General features: G+C 38.7%; 1 protein-coding gene across 1 annotated transcript in view; it reads right to left on the bottom strand.

Annotated features, from left to right (window-relative positions):
• Positions 1–3,580: 3,580 nt before the first annotated feature.
• Positions 3,581–24,453, bottom strand: part of pdlim5b (PDZ and LIM domain 5b) — a 43,633-nt gene continuing 22,760 nt past the window's right edge. Inside the window, exons 4-13 of the mRNA XM_037692132.1 lie at positions 15,437–15,470; positions 14,657–15,165; positions 10,691–10,845; positions 10,581–10,608; positions 8,103–8,266; positions 5,361–5,541; positions 5,071–5,251; positions 4,073–4,193; positions 3,872–3,987; positions 3,581–3,781 (exon numbers count right to left, since the gene is read on the bottom strand). Coding sequence (XP_037548060.1) covers positions 3,692–3,781; positions 3,872–3,987; positions 4,073–4,193; positions 5,071–5,251; positions 5,361–5,541; positions 8,103–8,266; positions 10,581–10,608; positions 10,691–10,845; positions 14,657–15,165; positions 15,437–15,470 — 1,579 coding nt within the window. The 3' untranslated portion in view covers positions 3,581–3,691. The remainder of the gene's footprint in view (positions 3,782–3,871; positions 3,988–4,072; positions 4,194–5,070; positions 5,252–5,360; positions 5,542–8,102; positions 8,267–10,580; positions 10,609–10,690; positions 10,846–14,656; positions 15,166–15,436; positions 15,471–24,453) is intronic.

Below are 24,453 nucleotides of genomic sequence, written 5' to 3'. Positions count from 1 at the left end.
GACCACTCCCGTGTGTTTTGGAGCAACATGGGGGGATTGTGACCTTTAGATGAGCTAAAAATTAATCTTTAATATCTCAGAAAGCAAAGCAGCACTAACGAAAATTTTAACGGCACAAACCAGCACTAACGGAGCACTAACCATTCAGACTAGTTGCTTTAATTTTGGAAGTGGGTGGGGTGTCAGCTTCACTCAGCTAGGACAACCTCGTATGACTATTTGCTCTACATTTCAGGAGCTTTCTCAGTTCAAACTAAATTGTAAAGCTTCCCAAGCTTTCCAGCTGTTCATCTAAAGGCAAGGGTGGCTCTTTTCTGGTTTCAAAATGCCTTTACATGATACAATGCAATGTTGAATCTAATCCCAAATAGGTTTTACACCAATAGGCAAAAACCAAAACATCTCAACCCTAACACTCAAGGAAAAGGATTTGCATGTGAGTTCAACTTGCACAAACAAAACAACTCACTGCAGTTTCAAGGCTTTTTTTTTTTATTTTTAAGATTGCAATTTGAAATGTTTCAGTTTATTATAACTTACTTGTCTTTTTTGGCTACCTCAGTTCTACAGTTCAGCTCAATAGAATTTATCAGCTTGTTGTTTAAAGCTCATCACTGCAAACTATGAAAACAAACATAAAACCGGTTATCAGTAATTATACGGTTCAGTTGGAAAGAGTTTACTTCGGTTGTTTTTCCCCAGATGTAGGTGATATCTGGAATGTGGGGTACGCACTCAGTGTAAACAAAAAACACATGGAAGTTCATCTGCAAACTTTACTCAATAAATGCATCAAAACTGATCCATTCACAATTGTTAAGACATTTTTAATGACGCACTATGTGAAAAAAGTGCAGATTTGGTTAATGTTTTTGTCTTGACATTACACGGAGTACCTTTAACTTGTAAACAGTTGATAGCAACATTCTTCTGAGTGCCACAGAGGTACTATAAAGAACCATTCCATAGTTGCAATGGTTCTTTTGACTCGTTTGAGAACCACAGACGTAGACAATACGTCATCACTAGTTTGCTCATTGCATGCAGATAAACATTACTTATAAAATAAATGTTAGTAAATCATTTACCTGCCCGTGTTGAAGTCATGCGACAGCTGTGATTTGATCTCAGTAATCCAGATTACAGATTAAAGAGCGCCGCACAGCTCCAACTGGATCCTGATGCTCGGAACAAACTCCGGAGCCGTTTGCGCGAACAGCTCGTGCCTCCCCACCGTCTCCAGTTCGCCTCCACTTCACTTGAACTGGTTTGTTTTGATTTCGTCCTCTGTTTTGTGGCAGTTTTTTTTTTTTCCAGAGCGCAGGCTACTACTGTTTAGAACCTCGTGTCGCGCACGCGCACAGCACCCACCTCCGTCGTCTTGAAGAAGTGCAGTCACTTCTCAAAATGCACAGCTTCCTTTAAAAAGGTCCTTAGTGCAAACTATGACATTAAACATAATGGTTATCCTGAGCTGGGTCAAATGGTGCACCCTGAAAGAGTTAGTTCTCCACATGCATATGCAATTCTGAAATGTGGGTATGCACTCAGTGTAAACAAAACACTCAGTTGAATCTGCCAAAAAGACAGAGATGACTGAGTCATGAGTAAATCAAGGAGAAAGTGCTGATGGAAATGTACGAGTGAGGCTGCAAAATTGGTTGAGTCCTGCTCCCAAACAGTTCTTCAATAGACGTTGACCTATTTTCAGTCACTTCAGCCGCTTGTGTAGGTTAATAAATGATGGTGGACATAATTTAATGAGACGTTAGCCATCAAGAGTGCAGATTGGAATATCTTGCAAAAGCTCTCGGCCTTGACCTCTCGAAGTGGCTTTAAACATCTGTTAAGTTCGTGGCAAAAACCAATGCAGACATGTTCCTGTTTTTAGTTTTCTACACCACTTTATAATCTAGATGTTTTTTTTTTCCCTACTTTTTCCTTTTGACCATCCTTGTGGTTGCCATTTTATTTTAATTTGTTAAAAAAAAAAATGCATGCCTCTTTTATGATTGTCTATTGTTGTCGTTCTCCTCCGTTGTCATCACTCTTTGTTAAAGAAATCAGGTCTCTCTTGTAAATGAGTCCCCGAGGCTCAATGGGACTAACCTGTCTAAATAAAGGTTGAATAAAAAATAAAGGATTGTTGTGCATTTTCATTTCATGACATTTGTTATGATGTGTAACCATAACAGGGTGGTTTTCTACAACTGAGAGCAGCTGATTTACATCTCAAAAGCTCAAATCTCAACTACAGCCCCAAATCCCAAATGAGTTGAAAAGGAGGTGCCGTGGATGCATTCTCGTCCAACTGGAGGCAGTGCTCGAGTGACTGACGGCAGAGATCTTGGAGGTAGCGGGAAACCGCTTGAGACAGCGGGAGGACCAAGATCAGCCCCCGGCACCTGCAGTTAAGTCTGCAGCAACAAGGGGCTTGGCAGGCTGCTGGGAGGAATAGTCATCGCTCAGGGAGAAGTTCTGCCCGACATTCAGGCAGTCCTGCTGCCCAAGAGGACAGAGAGGTCTGCTGGGTCTGGGTGGACGGATTGACATCTGTAGCCAGTTTCTCCGGATCCGCTGTGGGACGGACCGCTACAAGAAATCCTTCCTGCCCAAAGACATCAACAGAACAACTCTAATGAAACCAAGATGAGCTACAACATTTTCCCTTTGGGATTAATAAAGTATATTTGAATTTGAATTGAACTGAATTGCAATGAGTATCTTTAATGTTTTGCCATTTATGTTATTTTTTATTTTTATAAAAATGATGATCAACCGACTAACATTTCTATCGTTCTAAATTAACAAAAATCGACTTTGCTAAGAAAAAAAATCGTCTGGGGGTTTGTAGTAAAATTACTTTATTGAACAAATTTCATCAAAACCATCACAAAGCCCTGATGGGAGAGTCAGAGCGTGTCCAAATAGAAGATTTATTCTTCTCAGTGTGATCTTTTTCTTTTTCATGTATATTAATACAAGGAATTAGCTGAAAATAGTTATCAAAGCTGCAACACAAACTAAACCAAGTGGTAATGCTTGATGTGTTCACTGCTGAGCTTTTTCAAGCATACTATCAATGCATTGACGATATAACAGGACTAACGTGTATAATTTGTCTACTTTAATAAAAAAAATACTGTGTTCATCTAATTGGATCAAATACAAACCAAATAGCGTTTACACAAAATAATTCAGTACTCTGAAAAACGTTTGCCTTTTTGTTCCCAACATGATTCCTGCTTACTAATAAATAAGTCTTTGTTGCTAAATTGTGAATTCAAAATCTTGCACTGGTTTTTATTAATACAAGGCAAAGCTTTTCACACCAAAAATATTTTCTTATGTGATCCCGTCACTGCAGTGAGCTCTGTTCTGTGCTGGACACAAATTAAGACCATGACACACCTTTAGGATTAAAAAAATAAAAATAAAAATAAAAGCCCAATCCCAAATACATTAAAATCTGTTTGCACAAACACCAACTGTGCTCAAATTAGCACATTTGGCTAAAGAACTAATTTAAGTGACAACAGCAAATCAACAAAATATTTGGAAAAGGAAATAAAACTTACAGCAACACATTTGATTAAAATCCATTTCCTTAACCATGCTAAATATTTTACATCTAATTCAATTCTGCACATTGCCTAGGTGTTCTTGTTTTATTTGTACTCCCGAGGCGAGCTCAGATGTTGACAGAGTGGGCATGTTTCTTGCACAAAGGCTTGTCCTTTTTGGAAAAGAAGGGCTGACCTTCCAGACTGGCGGTGCAGACCTGCGGAGAGAAACGAACAGATGAAGTGGTTTTACATCACAAGAAGTATTTACACACGTGTTGCGGAGTGAAACCGTGGTCAGGACCTACCGCGCACACAAAACAGGTGTCATGCCAGGTGAACCCCAGAGCCTCCAGGAACTTGTCTCCCGCCTCGATGGGGAAGTCGCAGCCGTGGCAGGTAGTCCCAAACATGGTGTAGTAATCTGAATCGTGCATGAGCAAAACGTGAGTCTGTTTGCATAAACAAACAGTTTTGCCTGGCTCTGAGTTAGCTTCTTTTCTCTGTACCTCTTTCACAGTATGGCAACCCGTCCTCCATGTGAAACGTGTTGCCCCTGATTGGCTGTTGGCAGGCGGCGCAGACAAAACAAGACACATGCCAGGTCTGTTTTAGAGCATTCATGATTTCCTGCAAGAAAAATGAACCAAAAATAAACTTTCATACTGTCACATTGTTCTAATGGAGTGTATTTGTGAAATACCGAATCAGATCTGCTTCAATAAATTTAAAAAGACTTAAACTATAGAGATTTGAGGTTTATGTTTTCTTATGAGCATCAAATAAAAGTGGGATTTTGCTGACCCTTGTCAGTGATCTTAGTGTTACTAGCTGCTCATCAGCTTTAATATAGCAAACGTCTACATACAGTAGTCCCTCGCTACTTCACGTTTCGTTTGTCGTGGACTTGCTTTCTCACGGTTTTTCAAAATAAGATTGGACATGAAACACAATTGGCTGATTGATGGATGACCTGCACAATCAGCATGGAGTTTTTATTTAAAATAAATCACTTTCAATTTCTGCTGCACCTTTGTGCAGCCCACACTGCAGGATAAGTCTCCTACTGCAGCTGATCGGCTGTTCTCTGCGCAGAGTGGAGAAGTGGGCGTGGCCAAGAGCGCTTGCATGTGGCAAAGAGCAGACGAGACAGAGAGCTGAAATCATGACATTCTGTGCTCTTTTAGAGCTTTAGAGTTTAGAAACATTGTTTAGAATATTGCACGAGTGTGGGAGAGTTTAAAACGCCATATATATTATATATAATAAAATAAACTACTACTTACTACTTGTACTACTATTCCTACTTCGCGGTTTTTCACTTATCGCGGAGTTTCAGGGTACCGATCCCCCGCAATAAACGAGGGACTACTGCATAACATTAAAATAAAAGACACAGAAAAGTTTATGCACATAAACTCAAACGCACAGTAACAGACCGTTTCTCCCTGTATATCGTCTCACAGACACGGATGTAATGAACATGCACTCAGGTTTTTAAACCCACCCCGAGAATCTTCTGGTGGCAGCTGGCACAGGTTGGAGCAAAGAACTGCTCGTAGCAACGCACGCAGTACACCTGGTCCTTCTCTTCCACGAATCCACGTTCGCCTAGGGAGGAGTGGCAGCGAGCGCAGTTGAATTCCTCAGGGTGCCACGACATGCCCATAGCCACAAGGAACGGGCCTCTAGTATAAACATGTGAGGGACAGAGATTCTGATTTAACTTTTCCAATCCTGCAAAAAGCCTTTGGTTGCTTCAGATTCTTTTCTGTAAATGTGGTTTTCCTGACGTACCTGATGACCTTGTTGCACTTGCAGCACATCGGGGTGCGGGTACCAGCTGGGATGTGCTCGGCACGCTGCACCAGGGAGTTCAGATCCTCTGGATGAGGCCGTGGAATGGGATGGTCTGCTCCTTTTGGAGCAGGATTGGCAACTTTTCCAAATGAAGGACCTGCACCCACTTTAGGAGGACCTGAAGTGGTAACATATTCAGCAATCAACGCTAAACTGGAATAGCTAAAGTAAAAAAAATTTAACAAGACAAACAATGCATGGATTATATTGTAATTGTAACTTTTCTGCAATGCTTGCAATAAATATGAAACATAATGAAATTTATTTTTTTTTGTTTTGTTGCGCAAGTGTGAATGTAATCAACAATATCCATCGTGATAGAATAAAATCATTACATTTCCTTAAAAACCACATAACCTAACCGAAGGCATGTCAGTGTATTTATATAGCACATAAAAACAACAAAAGTTGACAACAGTGCTTTACAATTTAGCCAAATTAAAATAAAAACAAGAAGACCAAGAAAATGCATCTTGTGTCACTAAGGAAACAAGAAAGTTAACAATAAAACAACAACAAGAAAAAACAGCTCTTAACTTGTTCTCAAACTCTGCCTGGATGAAATGCCAGGTAAAAAGTATTGAGTCTTGAGCAAAGATTTAAAAGTTTCATGAGTCTCAGCGGTCTTTAAATGATCAGATAAACTTTTCCACAGTTTTGAAGCAGCAAATGCAAAAGCCCGATCACCTCTGGATTTCAGTTTAGATATGGGGACATTAAGAGAAGCTGATCGGTAGACCGAAGTGTAGATGTTAAGAAGATCACATAAACATGATGAGGCAAACCTTTAAAAACGTTAAAGAACAAGCAAAAAAAATCTTAAAATGAGTCTGGAAGTGGACAGGAAGCCAGTGGAGAGGAGCCAGGACGGCGGGTTATGTGTCCATCTTTTCCATTTGCTGTTAAAAGATGCGCTGCTGCGTTCAGGATGGTTTGTATGCAATGTAAAATGATGTATCCAAATCAACATACAAAGCATTACAATAGTCCAAATGAGGGCAATAAAAGCATGAATCGCATTTTCAAGGTCTCTGAAACAGAGACAAGACTTCACCTTGGCAATGAGTTAGTTGGAAGAAACTGGATTTCACAACTGCATTAATCTGTTTGCACTATTGTAAAGAACTCCCAGATTCCTGACAATGGAGTGGTTGTATGAAGCCAAGGGGCCAAGAGTGTCAAGGACATTACATTTACCAAAGCTAATGACTACAGTTTTATTTTCATTTAGATTAAAGAAACTTAGTTTCAACCAGACTTTAATGTTGTTTAGACAGTTCCAAGAGTGGCTCCAGTGGAGTGACCCTGTCTAACTTAATGGGCAAATACAACTGAATATCATCTGCAAATAAAGCAATGAAAAGGGACGTTACGTTTTTTAAAAATTGACCCCAAAGGCAACATGTAAAGATGACAAAGCAGTGGACCTAAAACAAAGCCTTGAGGGACCCCACAAGTCAGAGGAGCTGCAGATGAAGAAGATTCCCCTAAATAAACAGGAAAACTACTGTCTGTCAGGTAGGATCTAGACCAGGATAAAACAGTGTCTTTGATACCGACCACCTGCTCAAGTCGTGACAACAAGATGGTCTGGTCCACAGTATCGAAGTCAGCAGAAAGGTCTAGAAACACTAAAACAGCAGAGATTCCTGTATCAACAGTTAAAAGATCATTAAAAACTCCTTTAAAAAGCTGTTTCTGTGCTGTGGCCTAATTTAAAACCCGACTGAAAATTTTCACCAATGTTGTTAGCAGTTAAAATCTCTTAAATTGATTAAAAACGATTCTCTCTAAACATTTTTTGACAGAAAAGGCAGTTTAGAAATAAATCTATAGTTGAACTGAACTGAATATGATTTTTTTTCTACTTGAAAGCTGAAGATGAAATGTAAAATGCGTCTAAAAAAGCTTCAGTACTTGAGAGAAATAAAATAAAATTAACAGCGACAAACACACAAGTCCTCTTACATTTAGTGATTTAGTGCTCAGATGCATCGTTAAATGGGTACTTACGGTTAAATTCACCAAATTATTGCCTTTTTGGATAAATAAATGAATAAACAGGTTGAGGCCCTGCACATTCCACTTAATCAACCCCCTCCTCCATGAAATCTGCACTTGTTTACTTGAACTCAAGTGTGTGCTAATCTGATAAATGAGCCAACAGAGAGCTACTGTGTCCTCTGCAGCTCTTGGTGGCATTTCTTTCGAGAAATATGTCAAAGTACATAAGAGTATCTGTTCATGTGTGAGGGCAGACTTTTTTTTTCTTAGTAGTATTGCTAATAATGACGGATGCCTTCCAGCAACTATGTACACTGACCCGCCCGAGGTCTCGTGGAAGGGATTGCTGGGTTTCATGAGCAGCTTTCACACAAAACAAAACCCGTATTTCTCACTTTAACAATTTATTTGACTAAAGGGAACCTTTGAAAAAATTTATAATTTGCGCTCATTAAGTAAATACCTTTAGATTTTATAGAGCCCATCATCCTAAATGGTCAAGACTCAGGTATTATAAATGTTCTAGCTGAGGTTTAGTGATTTAAAAAGTTATGCTGCCCTCTGTAGACTGAAAAAAAAAAAAAAAAAAAAACATGTACAGAGGAACCACAACCATTTAGGCAGGTGTAAAAACTAAAATAGAAACAAGGCAGGTGAGGATGTACAGTAGCTTACCTGATAAAGCTCCAGGCTGGAAGGAGGGCTTGTTCTGGGCAGCAGGACTCTTGTATGTAGACGCAGGGACGACATTACTGTTCTTCGGTGCCACTGCAGATTTGGAATAGGTTTTCGTTGCAGGCGATGTGTGTACAGCGGGAGTAATTTTATCAACTGCCTCACTAGAAAACAAACATTTTTTTTACTAATCATAACACAGACATACACAACATTGCAAATGCAAATACTCTGTCAATACTGTTGTATTGCCTCTGACTTGTAATTTACCGTTAAGCTGAATAAATGGCTTCTAGACGGAATTTCAATGACAACAACATTTTTAAATATTGACATCTAGCACTAACGGTGGGAATGAATGAGACAGTACAGACAAGCTGGTAGGACCTACAAAAGTGCAGATTGGTTGTTTAGCTGTAGGCAAATAAGAGTAAAAAGCTTTTTTGCACATGGATATGCCCACCGTGCATGAGGTTTCACTATCAGTGACACCAGGGAACAATCACTGGAGATGATACCACAGTGTCTGCTGTACAGTAGTCTCTCGTTTATCGCAGGGGATCCGTACCCTGAAGCCCCACGATAAGTGGAAAAAACGCGAACTAGGAATAGTACAAATAGTAAGTAGTACCAGTAGTTTATTTTAGTATTTATGTATCTATACATATAGAGGTGTTCTAAACCCTTCACACACTTTTGAACTTTTCTAAACAATATTTCTAAACTCTAAACGCTCTAAAAGGCATGCCATGAAATCAGCTCTCTGCCTCCGGCTGCTCTCTGCTCTCTGACAGCGCTCTCAGCCACGCCCACTTCTCTGCTGCAGAGCAGAGATATGACACGATGCAGGAGGAAGCTTCTCCTGCAGCAGTGGGCTGCACACAGGTGCAGCAGGTGCTACATAATTTCAAATAATTTATTTTAAATCAAAATTCCACGCCCATTGTGCTGCTCATCCATCAATCACGTCCAATCTTATTTTGAAAAACCGCAATAGAGCGAGTCATCGAAAAATGAACCGCGAAGTAGTGAGGGACTACTGCACACAAAATTCCCGTCCTCCTTCAGCTCCAACATTTAGCAGCACTCACATATAAACCATACATTGTACCAGTCTTTTATAATGATGATTATTATTTTTATTAATCTCAAACACTTTTTTGACGTTTTCTTAAGAAAAATCCAAAAAACACAATGTAATTTAGGAAAAATTGAGCAGCACGAGTCTTTCTATAGTATCAGTCCTTGTAATATTTATCACATTTTATATATAACCTAATTATTTTTGTCATTTAAAAGCAACTTTTATGTTTCAAGCACAACCAAAAACTAGACTCATGATCACGTTAACAAACAGTAAGAGACTGACATCCAAAACTCATGGTCTGGGGAAAGTTTTGTTTTACTAAACAGTCCAACCTATTGGACATCCAGAATCTAAATCTCGTCTTGTTGAGATTTATTGTTGTCCAGTCTGCTGTAGGTTTCTGTTCCAACCTCCATCAGGCTAAGGATCAAAGAAGCAATAAAGGAAGAAGAGCTAAATAAAAGCAGTAAAGGAAACAGTTTATTAAGGTAAAACCATCAACATGTGACACACAGGTTAGTAAGTTTAGAAAATGAATGGAAAAGAGAGACATGCTCAGAAAAACAAAGATTACAGAGAAAAGTGGAGGCTCAGTAATTTTCTAAATATAATCATACACATTTGCTTTCATGCATAAATCTAAGATTATCAAATAAAATACACCTTCATGACATTGTGACCATCAGTTTGCCATGTTGTTTTAGAAACAGGCATTCCACAAAAAGTCACAAGTTGGACAAATGACAGAAATACTGGTACACAAAGTTAACTGTGGTCAACATCCAAAGGGAAATGACAAAAACAAGTTGTTTACTACTGCACATTTAGTACTCGAGCTGAAACATCGTGGTGCCAGTCTCTCAGCTTGTTGTACTTGTGTCCTATAAGTTCCCGGTCCAACTTGCTTACTCGGCTTTGTCCGATGAGAGAATAAAAAGGAAGAGAAAAGAAGGCAGTGAAGACAGGAGAAAAAGAGGAAGAAAGCACAGGAATGAACAGAGAAGTATTGAAAGTTCCCATAATTAGTTAAAATACAAGAACAAGGAATTTGCATTTAATATCATGAGTCCTCCATTATACGGATTAGTTGGTAATTTATTATGGAGGGCAGTCTGGATTTTATTGTAGATTAAATTGATTCTTCTCTGAGAACATTAACAAGAATAACATGTTGATTCTAATTCTGTCTGAACTCAACCATTTCCACTGAGCTCTAAAGGCAATTTGCTCCCAAATTAAAGTTTTAGAACACAAGGTTAGAAAATCAAAGATTAAATTTAATCCCTTGCAATATGAGATTTAAGAAGCCAATCCTACATTTGAATGACCTACAGTAGAAATGAGATGGAGCAAAACTGAATACTAAACAATAAAAGACACAAACCACTTACTTCTTTCCATTGTTCTCTTGCATTTGCTCTGCAACGGAGAACAAAGACAAGAAAATGTGATAAAAATTAAAATTAAAGATTACATTTTGTTTCCTTTCATCTGAGCACACCTTTCTCAGTTCCAGTAATCTGGGCAAGGATGCGGAAGGAGCGAGACTGGGAGGTGCCAGTCCGGGGGTGCCAGTCCTCCGTGTCCTCAATCAGGCGCTTCTTGCTGGCGTCACTCATGAGGGATGCGTTATTTTCAGGCTCTGCGACAGGCTTCCTGTGCAGTCAGAAAAACTATTTGTAGTATGACAACTTTGTGTTTTCAGCAGGTAACAATGTGATCAGCACTGCTCAGGTTGTAATAAAAAAAAAAAAAAAAAAGTCAAGTTAGAAGAAAAACACCTTAAAAACAGAAGAACACTTCTAATTAAATGCAATACAAACAACTCTTGTTGACATCAACAGGCAGAATTTATGAAATCATCACTCCTGGAGGATTTTAAATATGTTGTTTTAACTTATCTTTTTGTTTTAATGATCCAAAACAAATTATTTCTACAGCTGTCCATGCTGGTTTGGTTTTAAATATCTAAAAAAAAACATAAATGCAATTAAGCCTCCCCCCCCCCCCCCCCCCATACATCAGAAATAAAATAATATTTCGATACCACTTTACAATAAGGCTCCTCTTATAGATGGGTAATAAATAGTTTATAGATATGTTAATTCCTTTATAAACACATTATAAATAATTAATAACTGCTTAGTATGCATTAATTAAGGGTGACAGAGACAAAACTGACCAGTTTCTTGCCAAATAGTGAGCCAGATCTGTTCACCTACATATTTCATCTAGACTTCTTATATTAAACATTTCCCACTAAGTTACTACCTTGTAAGCACATAAGCATTTGTAAATCAATTTCTTTAGCATATAATATTGTACTTTATCAATACAATATAAGTATCTATAGTTGTAGATATGGTACTTATAATGTAGTGATAAAGTACAATATTATATGCTAAAGAAATTGATTTACAAATGCTTATGTGCTTACAAGGTAGTAACTTAGACTGACATGTTTAATACAACAACTCTAGATGAAATATGTAGGTGAACAGATCTGGCTCACTATTTGGCAAGAAACTGGTCAGTTTTGTCTCTGTCACCCTTAATTAATGCATACTAAGCAGTTATTAATTATTTATAATGTGTTTATAAAGGAATTAATAACGTATCTATAAACTATTTATTTCCCATCTTATTATAAGGAGCCTTATTATAAAGTGGTACTGATATACCTTGTCTAAAACAAATCCAGTCAAACATGGCTGCTAAAATATTTTGTGACACGTTTTCATTATGTAAAGTTCAATCATCTGCTGCCGATTGATAAAGTTGAAAACTGACATGATTTTTTTTCCTTTTTTTTTATCAAATATATCCCTCAAAAATGTGTGCCGTCATGACCACAACGCATTAAAAGTTGTATTTTTTTCCTCTATTATTCTACAATATCGTCTTCCACTTGTTCTAAAACTACTTTAAATGACAAGCTTATACAGAGCATACATTTCTTGTTAAATGTTTTGCACCACCACCTCCTCTGTTTTTAGTCACAAAATAAAATCAGCTGACATAAATCAAAGAGTAGTGATTTCATTTTAATTTTAACTAGAGGTTTTACAGCAACCACATGCAGTTCACAGCGTATTTACATTATGTGCAACAAGTGCTCGAAATTCACTCCAAAAAAAATAATCAAAAAGGTGAAACTTAAATATTAGGACTTTGCAGATGTTTGATTTTACATTTACCTCCTGGGTCTAGCTGGAGGTGGAGTTCTGCAGATGAGCAATGAGAATCTTGTGAGGGATAATGCACAAACACTAAACTATCACAAACTTACACATGGCTGCTGATGATTTTAGGACATAAAAATGTGACTCACTATTGCAGGGATTACAAAGCTGTAGTAATAGAAATATTTAAAACACATAATAGATTAGCATACTGCAATACAATTTTTTAATTAAAAATAAACCAGTGGGTGTGAGTCACAGCTGCACCACAAGATGGCAGCAAAGCTCTTTCAACATAAAGTTAAGTTTTCTATTAAAAAAAAAAAAAAGTTCTAAAATAGGATTATTTATTCTGAGTGCTCGCATGCACAGATCAAGTCAGTTAATTGTCAAGTACCCCACACTCCCAGTTCAGGCACTGATTACTGACCACTGGTTTGTTTGAATCCTAAAATAAGTGGCTGATGTTAGTTGAGGACTTTGAAGAGTAAGCATGCTTTTAACAGTCGTAAACCAGACAGATGTGGAGGCTGTAACATAATCAGACGTGGTTAGACAGATACAGCAGCAGCCATGTGTTTATCAATCACGGCACTAACTTGGTGTTTGTCTCTTCGTCCTCCTGTGGGCAAAGAAAGGGTACGTGGGAAAGAATTCAGGCCAAAAAAGAGAAATAAAACAAGCAACTTGAGAAAAGAAATGAGCCCTTCTGTGAGAATGTTCACAAAGAAAAACACAGAAACCACGAAAAGGAAACATGCGGGTTGAGACAAACACGCACATGCTTTTACAAAAACACTCCAAGGTCTCAGACTTCAGTGTCACGAACAGTTTTTTCCTGCAATTTTGGAATTTGAAAACCATAAAAATATTCTGCAAATACAATCTCCAATTGATTTGATCGGTTTTACCAATCCAGATTGGGTAAACTCTACAGAACGAGGCAAAAGTGAAGGAAACAAACCAATGAGCAAAAAAACACTGCAGCTGAAGCCTGGCCCTCACAAACTTTACTTTATGTTGGAGCAGATAAGATCATGAGATTTCTGTTCACAAATAACTGCCAAATCATAATAATTTTATTAATTTACTGCACTGAATACTTTGCCCTATTTGCAACAATCTGAAGTAGCCTCAAATGTCGGTTCTCCTTTTTTCTAAATTAAAATTTCAAAATGTGCCCATCACAATCAATTACCGTATTTTCCGCACTCCAGAGCAAATGTCGCATGCGTCAAAAAATGCCTCATGAAGAGGAAAAAAAAAAGAGATATAAGTTGCTTCGGAGTATAAATCGCATTTATTATACGTCACCGCTGACCCCCGGGAAACGTGGGTGGGTGTCGTGCCAAAAATCGCTTGGCGGCCGCGGGAGTGCCCACGGGAGGACTCACTGTTGCAGTTCTTAACACCTAAAAGCAAAGGTGTGTCTCAGTTTCACTTTTCCTTAATAAATGCACTTTAATGGTCAAAACAGCTTCATTTCGCTTGGGTGGCGTGGTCGTGTTGCACTGAGAACAGTCCATCCCAGTCGGCAGCCATGCCGAGGGCGAGGGGGCCCCGTCCCTCCACCACCAGAGCGGGGAGGAAGGGTGAAGCAAGGCGCGTGGTCCGTGGTCCTGGGAGGCAGCGAAGTGCAGTTGGGGGAGCGCTGCAGCATTCCTCTACAGCCAGAGCGGTTCATGTCAGTATGAATGAACATTTAACGTGTCAGTCAAAAATGAAGTCATGAATAGGGAAAAAGTCACTTCGGACTATACGTTACAAGACTGGCCAAACTGTGAAAAAAACAGCAACTTAGAGTCCGGAAAATATAGTAACATGATTAAGTTAAATATAAAACCACTGAAATGCAGTCAGCTGACCATCATACTGTACTCCAGGGTGCTGAGAGGCTGCAAACAGAAACATCTAGGAGAAACTAATCTGACTGTACAAAATGTATTACAATCAGCTCAGATATAACTTCCATAAGCAACAATGTATTTGTCACATGCGGATCTGTTGGTACTCTCCAGAGACACATTAGTATTTGGGCTGATTAAAAACAAATGTTTCATCAGGGGTGTCTTTTTAAACTAAGTGTGGGTTCAAACCAGTGGCATCAGGATGTAAGTTATCCTCTCTCTGCAGCCGCCATGATTAAAACGCAAAAAGCACATGTTTGAATTAACAGTTTGTGCGTTTAATGTTTCAAACAACCACTTTTTTCCCCAAAATAATCTGCCTTGATAAACTAAAACATGTAAGCAAAACAATGTTGGGTTGGGGGGGGTGGTACCTACCCATTGACATGCTCTGAAAGCCCCTGGCTCTCCAAAAGCCCTCGCATCTGTCCCATAGCTACTTCAGAGGCGTTGGCATTGGAGTACAAGTTGATGGGAGTGTTATAGACAGAGGGCTGTGGGACATTAGGATGGGAGGAGGTGGCTGTCACTTTGGCTGGGGAGGAGGAGCTAGACGAGGTGGAGGAGGCAGACGGGGAGGAGAAGGTGGAGTGTGCGGTGCTGACTTTGGGGGCTGAGTTTGCTGCAGCTGAGCTGGACTTCAGTGCAAATGGAGGCTGCGGTGGTTGAGAGGGGGCAGCTGGGGTGAAAGCGGAGGACTCAGAGGGGATAGAGGCAACTTTGGGAGCAGCTGGGGAGGAAGAAGCCGTGACCCCGCTGCCACCACCCCCAAACGGCCGAGCGGTCTTGTTGTATGCAGGACTGGGCTGATTTAGCGGCTTGGTGAAAGTGGTGCTCGGAGCAGGGTGAGTGATTGGCACAGGCTTAATGATTTCCTGTGGCTCGTCCTGGATGAAGGTGAAGAGAGCATGCACAAACAGCAAATCCACAAAAGAACATCATGCACTGTAACTCACAGCAGCACAATCAAATACAAAACATTCACTGCTGGATGAATGAAACTTGCGTTTGTGGCATTCAAGTACAAAAGCTGCTCTAAAACAAAGCTTTTCGGGCCATTTATACATGCAAATCTGATTTATGCTTGGACGTGACTTCAGAAGCATGCTAAAAAATAAACACTAGATGAGTGGGAAGTGGTTTTAAATAAATGTTTACCTTGTGCACTTCATCTTTAGAGACAGAGGAGGGTCTGTGAAAAGAAGAAACAGAATTGTTAAACTCATCGCTCACACATCTTTACAAAACCAGTTCAACATTTAGGGCTGTGGGTGGTGTTAAACTTTCATTTATAGACCAGAAAATAGACTAATTCATTTACAAATACCAGAGTGTCCTGTAAAGAATACAAATATATGACAAAAATACCCCTTTTTGTAAAGTTGATTCAACATTTGGGGATAAATCCTGCATAATGTATCTGCAGTGTAGCTTTAACACTTAAAACAGTGAAATGTCAAATATAAAACTAATTAAAGTGCAGCAGGTGATTCAAACATCTAGATAATAAAAGTGCTCACCTTGACCACTGTTTAAGCTTCACAAAGTTTAATTATCTAAAAATATTTTACATGTGTTCACATATTACAGTTCATTACTGTCCGGCCTGTTTTTCTCTTCTTTATTATTTTTTGAGATGAACTGAAAAACAAAAGTGTATCCAATAAACTTCCATCTCCCTTTTGGGTTTAATATGCATCAAGCATAGTTTACTGCAGTATTTCCATTTTATTTTTATATGACAGATAAATCACTTTAATTTTTAAACAGAAGAAAAACAAAAAGAAGAAAGAATAAAAGAATGAAAAAAGAAAGAAGATGGAAAAAGAAGATTTTGATTTAACAAAACTTTATTTACACAATAAGGAGAAGAAGGAGAAAGAAGAACAAGAACGAAGAAGAATGAGAAAAGAGAAAGGAGAAAGAACAGCAACTAACAAGAACAAGAAGGAAGTAGAAAGAAGAAAGATTTTTTTTTATTTTTAACAAAACTATTTGCACAATAAGAAGGAGAAAAGGGAGAGAGAAGATAAAAGAAGACATAAGAACAAGAACAAGGAAGAAAGAAGAAGAAGGAGAAAAGAGAAAGGAGAAAGAACAGGAACGAACAAGAACAAGAAGGAAGAAAGATTTTTTTGATTTTTCACAAAAAACTTTATTTACACAATAAGTTACCAACAGTGTTAAAAAAAAGTTGATCAGGACAAGCTTAAAATAAAACATTTACATGAGGAGCTTGTTGTCTTGCAGTTCTCCCTGATCAGAAAATGGTGCATAAAACCTTCTTAAATCCCCAAAGTTTCATAAAGTTCTCCAAGTGTCCAGTGTCTCTGTGGAAGCAAAACTCCCAACGACAATCTGGCCTTGACGTTGCACTTCCACAGAGCCACGGCATCAAGTTGGGGTCCAGCCTGCAGTCCGTCGTTGCGAGACAAGTAAACAGCCATTTTTGCTTCGGCTACTAAAAGTTTAAAGTTTGCGATTCAAACTTAGTGGCTTTGCTGTAATGTACTCCATTAATAAAAACAGATTTGGTGAAAACTGCGTCAAAAAGACTAAAAATCCGCGTCATTAGATTAAACAGAGCCGTCAGCCGTACACAATCTGTAAAAACATGAAAAACACTCAGACAAACTGCAAAAAGGACGCTCGGTTAAAACATCAGGATTTATGATCGACAAAAAAAAAGAGTTTGTTGCAATGGCGCTGTGAAGGATTCTCCACTGAAGATCGCCAGTCTGTTTTTTTGTTGGAGTTTTGTAAAGTGTCCTCCACTAAGACGAAGAATGAAGAAAAAAAGAAGGGGAAAAGGAGGAGAAAGAAGAAGAAAGAAAGAAACAAGAACAAAAACAAGAACAACAACAAGAAGACTTACAAATACCTGAAACTTTAAATGCAGACAGAAACCTTTTTTTTTTTTTTTTTACCAATGTCTCCTATATTCGGTATCAAAATGTAGGGAATGCGTCTCTTATTTCTAGTAAAAACAAACAAAAAAAAAAACAAGAGGGAGGTGGGCTCATGGCTATGCTATGACCCCTGGCTCCCTTCCTGCCTCTGCCTATCAGAAAAACAGTCAACAAACTCTCACATTTCCTTTCCGACTGAGCTGAAGCTCACAAACCGAGCCGAGAACCAGGACCAGCCCCGCCCAGCAGCAGATGCTGACGCCATCTGTAACCATGCTTCCATTTACACTTTTCCACTTAACAGCTAATACACAAGTTTGCTCACTTTCCACCGAGCCCCCCCGATGTATCATTGTATTTGTTTATGGAGAGACACCAGGCAGCGCCAGGGTAAACTCCAAAAGGTCCAGAGATCAAACAGCACGGCCCTTTTTGAAGCCGTCCCAGTTAATAATAAGGCAGTATGTATCGGCTTTAAGCGTCCTGGGCTGGAGGCACCGGGTGGACTGCCTTTGTGTGTTTTCCCAGAGTTCACTGAATAAACAGTTGACAGGGTGGTCCCCCGAACATCTGCTCAGCCATAGGTCTCTGCTGTCCTGCTCTATATGGAGCCAGACCCACTTTGGTTCTGCTATCACAAAGAGACAGAAGCTTATGACATGTGTTGCATTTGATGTTCAAGTATAAATGGTTATGAATAATAACGTTTACTGAGATTAATACAAAAGCTACTTGTTCGTCATGGAAAAATGTTCTGGCAACTTTAAGGTTCTGCTGGTTAGTTCTGAAACATCACGTCAGTGTGTTTAGTGAAAACACCCCGCCCGCCCAGGACACACAACTGAGTGATTCTGGTTAATTATACATTATATATAATTAGGACTTGTGTTGCACAAATGTGTAACTGAATTAAGCTCCATTTAGAACAGTTCAGTACTTTATAAAAAGCTGAACATGTGGGAGGAACAGCTTAATTTGGCGTGATACTGTAAATTTGTGTTTATTTGTGATTCTAGTACAAGTATACTAGTTTATATTTAGAGCTGAAAATTGCATTTCCATTAAATAGTTCAGATCTTTTAAAGTGGGGTTTAAGAGAAGATGATTAATTACAAATATCTTACCTGTTGTAGATAGCTCTATGTCCAACTTCAATTTGGAGAAATTGGAGTTTAATTCTGAGAAGTTTTTTTTTTTTAGCTAACAGGGTGTCCAAGCAGAACCATGACCAAACTGGAACATTTAAAAAATAATAATAATTATAGACGTTTATACCATTGTTAGTTTGTAAACTTTTCATCATCTTCATCAACTTTGCATCACACAATTAACCAGGCACAAATACTGTAATATCACAGCCAGAAGTGGCCCAGCTAAACGAGTTGTAATATTATCCAAACTCAGACACTATAAAGCAGGTTTACCACATTTTAACTGTGGTAAAATTAAGAATGTTGAGCATCTTGTTAAGTTATATTTTGGTACTGGTTTTACAAATAAGGAGATATTTAATCTGTTAGCACATCAGCATCAGATTATTATCAGTATCAGGACTTTGAACCTGCTTACAGTAAGGTGGTACGCTCTGATGGGCTGCAGCAGCTCTCTGCAGGTAAAGAGCATTTAGCTTTGGATTGATCATTTGCTGACACGCCTACTGGATTGACTGACAAGTTGCGTCATGGATCTGACTCGTGGAAAAAAATAAATAAACGACAGCTGTAAAAAAAAAAAGAGTTTCGTACGGCTTTATTCTTGTAATTTTATGGCTTTTAATATTTTTTTCGTAGCGTTGCCCTAAAGCTCGGTCGTATATATTTTTTTTTTCGTAGTTCTGATAATATTCCAACTTTATTCTGGTAATATATTACGAGTTTATTCTCATAATATTATGACTTTATTCTTGCTCGTAATGTTTTTGTTGTTTTTTTTCCTTAGTGTGGCCCTAAAACTCTGTCGTATCAACACTGACTTGCTCTGTGTACCATTCCTGGGAAAAAAAAACACCCACACACGCACAGAGACAGAGATACTCTCACACCTCCCATATAAGAAACAGAAGTTAACAAGGAGAGGGAGCCTGAGGGCTAAACACTGACGCATTTCCCCCCACCCTGTGTCTCTTTGACGGCCAAGACAAACATTCTGGATTCTGACATCTGACTGAATGATGGAAGACTATTTTATCAGCACATGCCTCAACAGCTAATCTTTTTTTCACACAGAACAAAAATGATCTTTTATTTTCTTTATGCTCTTGTCAAACCCAGTTTTGCAAGTTAAACACTAGAAATAATAAAAACATGTTTAAATGCCGTAACCCTGTAATACTAAATCATCACCTCGGTCATCTACTGCATTTCATGGTGTTCACAGCTGGGTTTAATAGAAATAAATTAAAAGCAAATTGGGAATCAGAGTTTGTCAATGTCATCATAGGATGAACTAGAAGATAGGGTTGAGTACTAATACAAGTTTTATCATTCAAAATCCAACTAACCGATCAAGGTTTTCTAACAAATGAGACAAATTTGAATGTTTTTTTTTTTACCTCCCCCTTTATTTTACAGAAACAAAACTTCACTAAAAATAAAATTGTGTGAGACAATTACTCTCAAGTGGCATTTTATTTATTTATTTTCAAAACGTCCATGTGGGGTTAAAGATTAACGACTATAAAAGCACTAACAGCAGCAGAAATGTGCTCTGCTGCACCGGTGTAAACATTAATCTGTATTTAGCAGACTGTATGCTGCTGCTGTCAGTTGCCTGGATACTTCAATAACAGGCTTTTTGTTCAGTGTGCATGTTTACTGCTTGTGCACACGTATCAAATAGAAGCCCTGTGCACGCGTCCGGATCAGCAGTCACGTGTGTTGCATCGAGCCATCAATTTCCATGAACAGTAAAGCTCCTTGCTGAAAATCGAATCCCAGTCATGTGCTTTTATTTGGACGATACAAGTACAGAAAACAAGTCGAGTTCCTGGAGTAAAGCCAGCCATTTAGATTTGCTATTTAAATGCATTCAGCAGTTCAAGCTGCAGGTTCATAACAAATAAAGAGCATTCTGGCAGATATTCTCATGGTTAAATCACTGCAACCACAACAGAATAAACTATCCTTCAGTTTATGTGCCTCTCAAATGTAAATCCAAACAATGGAGAAAGCCCTACATGGCTACTTTTCTTCCGACCACAAAACAAAAGGAAGCCAGGAATCAGTGGGGCTTCTGGGCCATCTTACTGTCCTGTACTTCACCCTGTAGAGCTGTAGCTCGTTGTGTGGAGTGGTTGTGACTATAAATGAGCAGGTCTGAATTCAGAGCATTTTAATAGTTGAACGTTTAAGATTAATGATACGTTCCATTTACCTAAATAAATTCGAAAGCTGATCTGTGAATGGTAGAACCAACTTTATTGTGTCAGAAAACCAGTGGGATTTGCTAAGTGGTGTAGGCTAACTACTGTTACTGGTAGTAATACAAGTCATTAGTACCGGTAATGGATGTCTTTGCACTCAAACCCAGCAGCAACATGCTCATTCAAGGTGGTTGGACAGTACTGTGTGAGACCAAGAGAGGTGGAAACAAAAACCTCATTACTGCAGTTATCACAACTTTTCATGTACAAGTCAGCCATATTGGTTGTATCGCTTGGGACTGGTCAAGAATCCCTGACTTGCTGATTTCAAATTCCAACTATGAAGTGCATTTTAGTTTTTCTTTTTTTTACTTGGAATTGGAAAAGTCTGATTTACGAGTTCAACTGGAACACACCTTTAAGAAACAAGTCTGGGTTTGCACAATATATTGGTAATTTCTTTCTTTCTTTTGGCTGCTTCCTTCTTCACGGGTCGCCATAGCGAGCAAACTCGCACGAAGATTTGGCAATTGTTTTTACGCCAGATGCCCTTCCTGATGCAACCACCAATCATCGAGCTACTGCCATTCAAGGCACCTGAGGAGCAACTGAGGGGGGTTAAGGGCCTTGCTCAAAGACCCACAGATGGGCAAATAAGGGTGGAGGCAAGTGTTAGACACTTCACTTTTCCCACCCAAAATTTTGGTGCAACAGTCCAGGTATTTGAACTTGCAACCTCTTGATCACAGGCTTGCCTTTAACCTCTGCACCACCACTCCTCAAATTGGCAATTTCTTGTTATTGCAATATAATTGAATGCAATACCAATTCTAGAAAAGATGCTTGAATGTAGACTGCTATATTGTATCTTCTATTGAGGTGGCTTCTGCCAATAATCAATCAACCTTTATTTATACAGGTAAATCCCATTGAGCCTCGAGGACTCATTTACAAGAGAGACCTGAAAACCAATAATAGAGAGACCTTCTGCCAATAATATGTTGGTCCAGTCAGCTGACTGCTCACACCCACTTTAACTGGTAGTGTCTAAAATATTAAGACACAGAGTGTTGAGTACAACATAGATCACCACTATTACTAATATAAAGCGGTCATAAACTAGTTTAAAGCTGCATAATCAATAAATAAATAAATATTTAAAAGGGGAAAACTGTCATATTGCCGGTAAATGTATGTCATTTCCACTGCTCAAAGTATTTATTTTGTGCTGGTAAACGCAAATACCATAATGTGCACAGCAGAGAAATGTATTAACCCAGTAGTTATACAGTTGGGACCTTCCAAAGGATTGTGCATTAAAAAAAAATACTATGGTTGGATTGTAACATTGGTTGCATTGGTTTATTGTCTTTGAGGTTCTGGAGCTAGAGGAAGGCAGCCACATCCTCTCAGTCATGGTGTTTTACTCCACTGTGCTCATGTTTCAATGACAACAAACAAACATCAATCATACTTGCCTACAGCTGCCTCCCACAGACTTCTGGTGAATGAGGAGCAGCTCAACAAGATTTCAAGAAGAAAAAGGTTTCAGGAGTGATCTGGGACAAAACGGTGTCAGCAAAGGCCAAAGAAAAAGTTTACAAGACAGTGGTGAGACCAGCTGTGTTGTGTGGTCTGGAGAGAGTGGCACTGACAAAAAGACAGGAGACAGAACTGGAAGTAACAGAAATGAAGATGTTGAGGTTCACCTTAGGAGTGACAAGGATGGATAAGATTAGGAATGAGATCTTGGGAGATACAGCACAGTTTGAACTGGGAGATAGAGAGGTCAGACTGAGATGGTTTGGACATGTCCAGAGGAGGGACAGTGGGTATATTGGTAGAAGGATGTTAGAAATCCAGCTGCCAGGGAAAAGACAAAGAGGAGAAACATGGATGCAGTTGGAGAGGACATGGAGGTAGTTGGAGTGAGGACAGAGGGAGATGGAGGATGACTCGCGGTGGCAATCCTTGAAGAGGGAAAAGCAGAAAGAAGAAGAAGAGTTCAATATAAATTCTTAAGTCACTTGTTAAAATGGTGCCCTAATCTCTTGTATATGTACATGCACTCAGCCTTTTTAATGCCTATTGGTTAATCCTGTTTAAATTTCTGATTGGGTTTGTTGTAGTTCTGTTTCATACTTCCAGTATTAAGAGGCAGGTCATTTCTGATGGCCCCGATGAATGTCACAAGCAAAAAACATTTACTAAACAGTTTTACTGTCCTATGTACAGCTTGTGTCGCTGCAGGTTTGACCTCTGTGTGTGGAAATACACCAAGCAAGTCTGAGCAAACAAGACTGAATCCAACATTCAGACTGCTGGATTGAAGATTACTTTTATCTTCCTGGTGATAATAATGTGTTGTGCTTTTTTTTTTAGTAAGCACGACACCAATTCTACATTTCAGTGACTTCAGTCACTTTCTATCTGAAAACCACAGCAGCATAAAGTCTGTCATTAGCCTCAACATGTCAACTCTTATTTAGCAACTTCTTGGAATAATGGAAAGGCAGGAGGATAAGGAGTGTACTTCCACAGTTCATTTCCTCTTTGATAAGAACATGTCTTTCGGTGACAAAGGAAAATCAAATGAATTTGCAAGAGTCCCTTTTAGGGCGGTTAATATACGGAAATAGCATAACTTAGAAAGTACACACTTTTTAGTGAGTTTGTAAATGAAAATTGTTGCATGAACCTTGTTTGTTAGAGTATAAGTGTAATATCAACCATGGGTATTATTTCTTTGAGACTGCAACTTTTATACTGCATGATGTTACATTCAAACTAGGGCTGGGTGATATGAACCAAAATTAATATCTCGATAATTTAAGCTAGATCGTGATGTATGATTTTTTTTCTTTCCATAAAGTAATAACAAAAATATATTTCTGAGTCAAAGCGTTGTACCAGTTGTCACACAGGCACATTTATTAGCCAACAGCTGTAACTGTACAAAATAAATATCTACAAAATAAACTATTTGCACATATTAAAGTTTGTTTTTTTAGACATTTATTTACATATACTAAATGATAATCCTCCCCAGCTGCGCGATTACGAACAATTTTGCGCTGCAAAATATCGATTATGGCTCGTAAGTTTACAGAATTTAACAAGATGAACACCTAAAAACTGGTTTGCTCGAGATTATAGCAAGAGCGTGTCTTCATTTAACTTTTCTTGAGCAAACAAATAATTGTTTTTATATTTTCATTTGGTTAAATTCTGTAAACGTGCAAGCCATAATTGATATTTGGCTGCTCGTAATCGATCTTTGGTAGGCAGGCTGCAATGAAACTTTTTTGAACATTAAAGTGAATTCATGAAGGAAAAGTTAAACTGAGACACACCTTTGCTATAATAATTATTATTATAATAATGTCATCACTGTATGTTTCCATACAATGGCGAAATTAGTCTCTGCATTTAATCCATCCACCACCAGGTGGTGCTGGGGGGCATTCTGGGGATGAGGTGTGCTGCCCAGAGACACCACGAGGTGACCTGGGATCGAATCAGGTCCCGGGCCGGCTGCCCTGCCTCTACACCATCTCAGTGAGGGAGAGGAGGGGGGCCGCGTGGGAGAAAGAGAAGCAGCAGGCAGATTTTCAAGCACAACACTATATTGTTTATATAAATATAGTCTCATATTATATCACAAATTAAATTATATCAATATTTTTTAAATATCGAGATATCGCCCAGCCCTAATTCTAACTTTTATTTGATTGAAAAATTGCTTCCATCAAAATGAGCATGTGTGGACACCAGAAGCTTATTCCAACATCCTAATTCTAAGTACTCTTTAAATAAACAGACTGGAGGATATTTTTTTTCCCACTCAAATGTTTTGATGCATCCAGATGTTTTGAATGTCTAAGTGTCTTGTGAAGGAAGTACTT

The sequence above is a fragment of the Nematolebias whitei genome, chromosome 18, assembly GCF_014905685.2.
Source record: "Nematolebias whitei isolate Nwh7 chromosome 18, NemWhi1, whole genome shotgun sequence".
Taxonomy (NCBI): Eukaryota; Metazoa; Chordata; class Actinopteri; order Cyprinodontiformes; family Rivulidae; genus Nematolebias; species Nematolebias whitei.
Note: the sequence above shows the minus strand (reverse complement) of the source record. Positions and strands in the feature narration are given on the sequence as shown.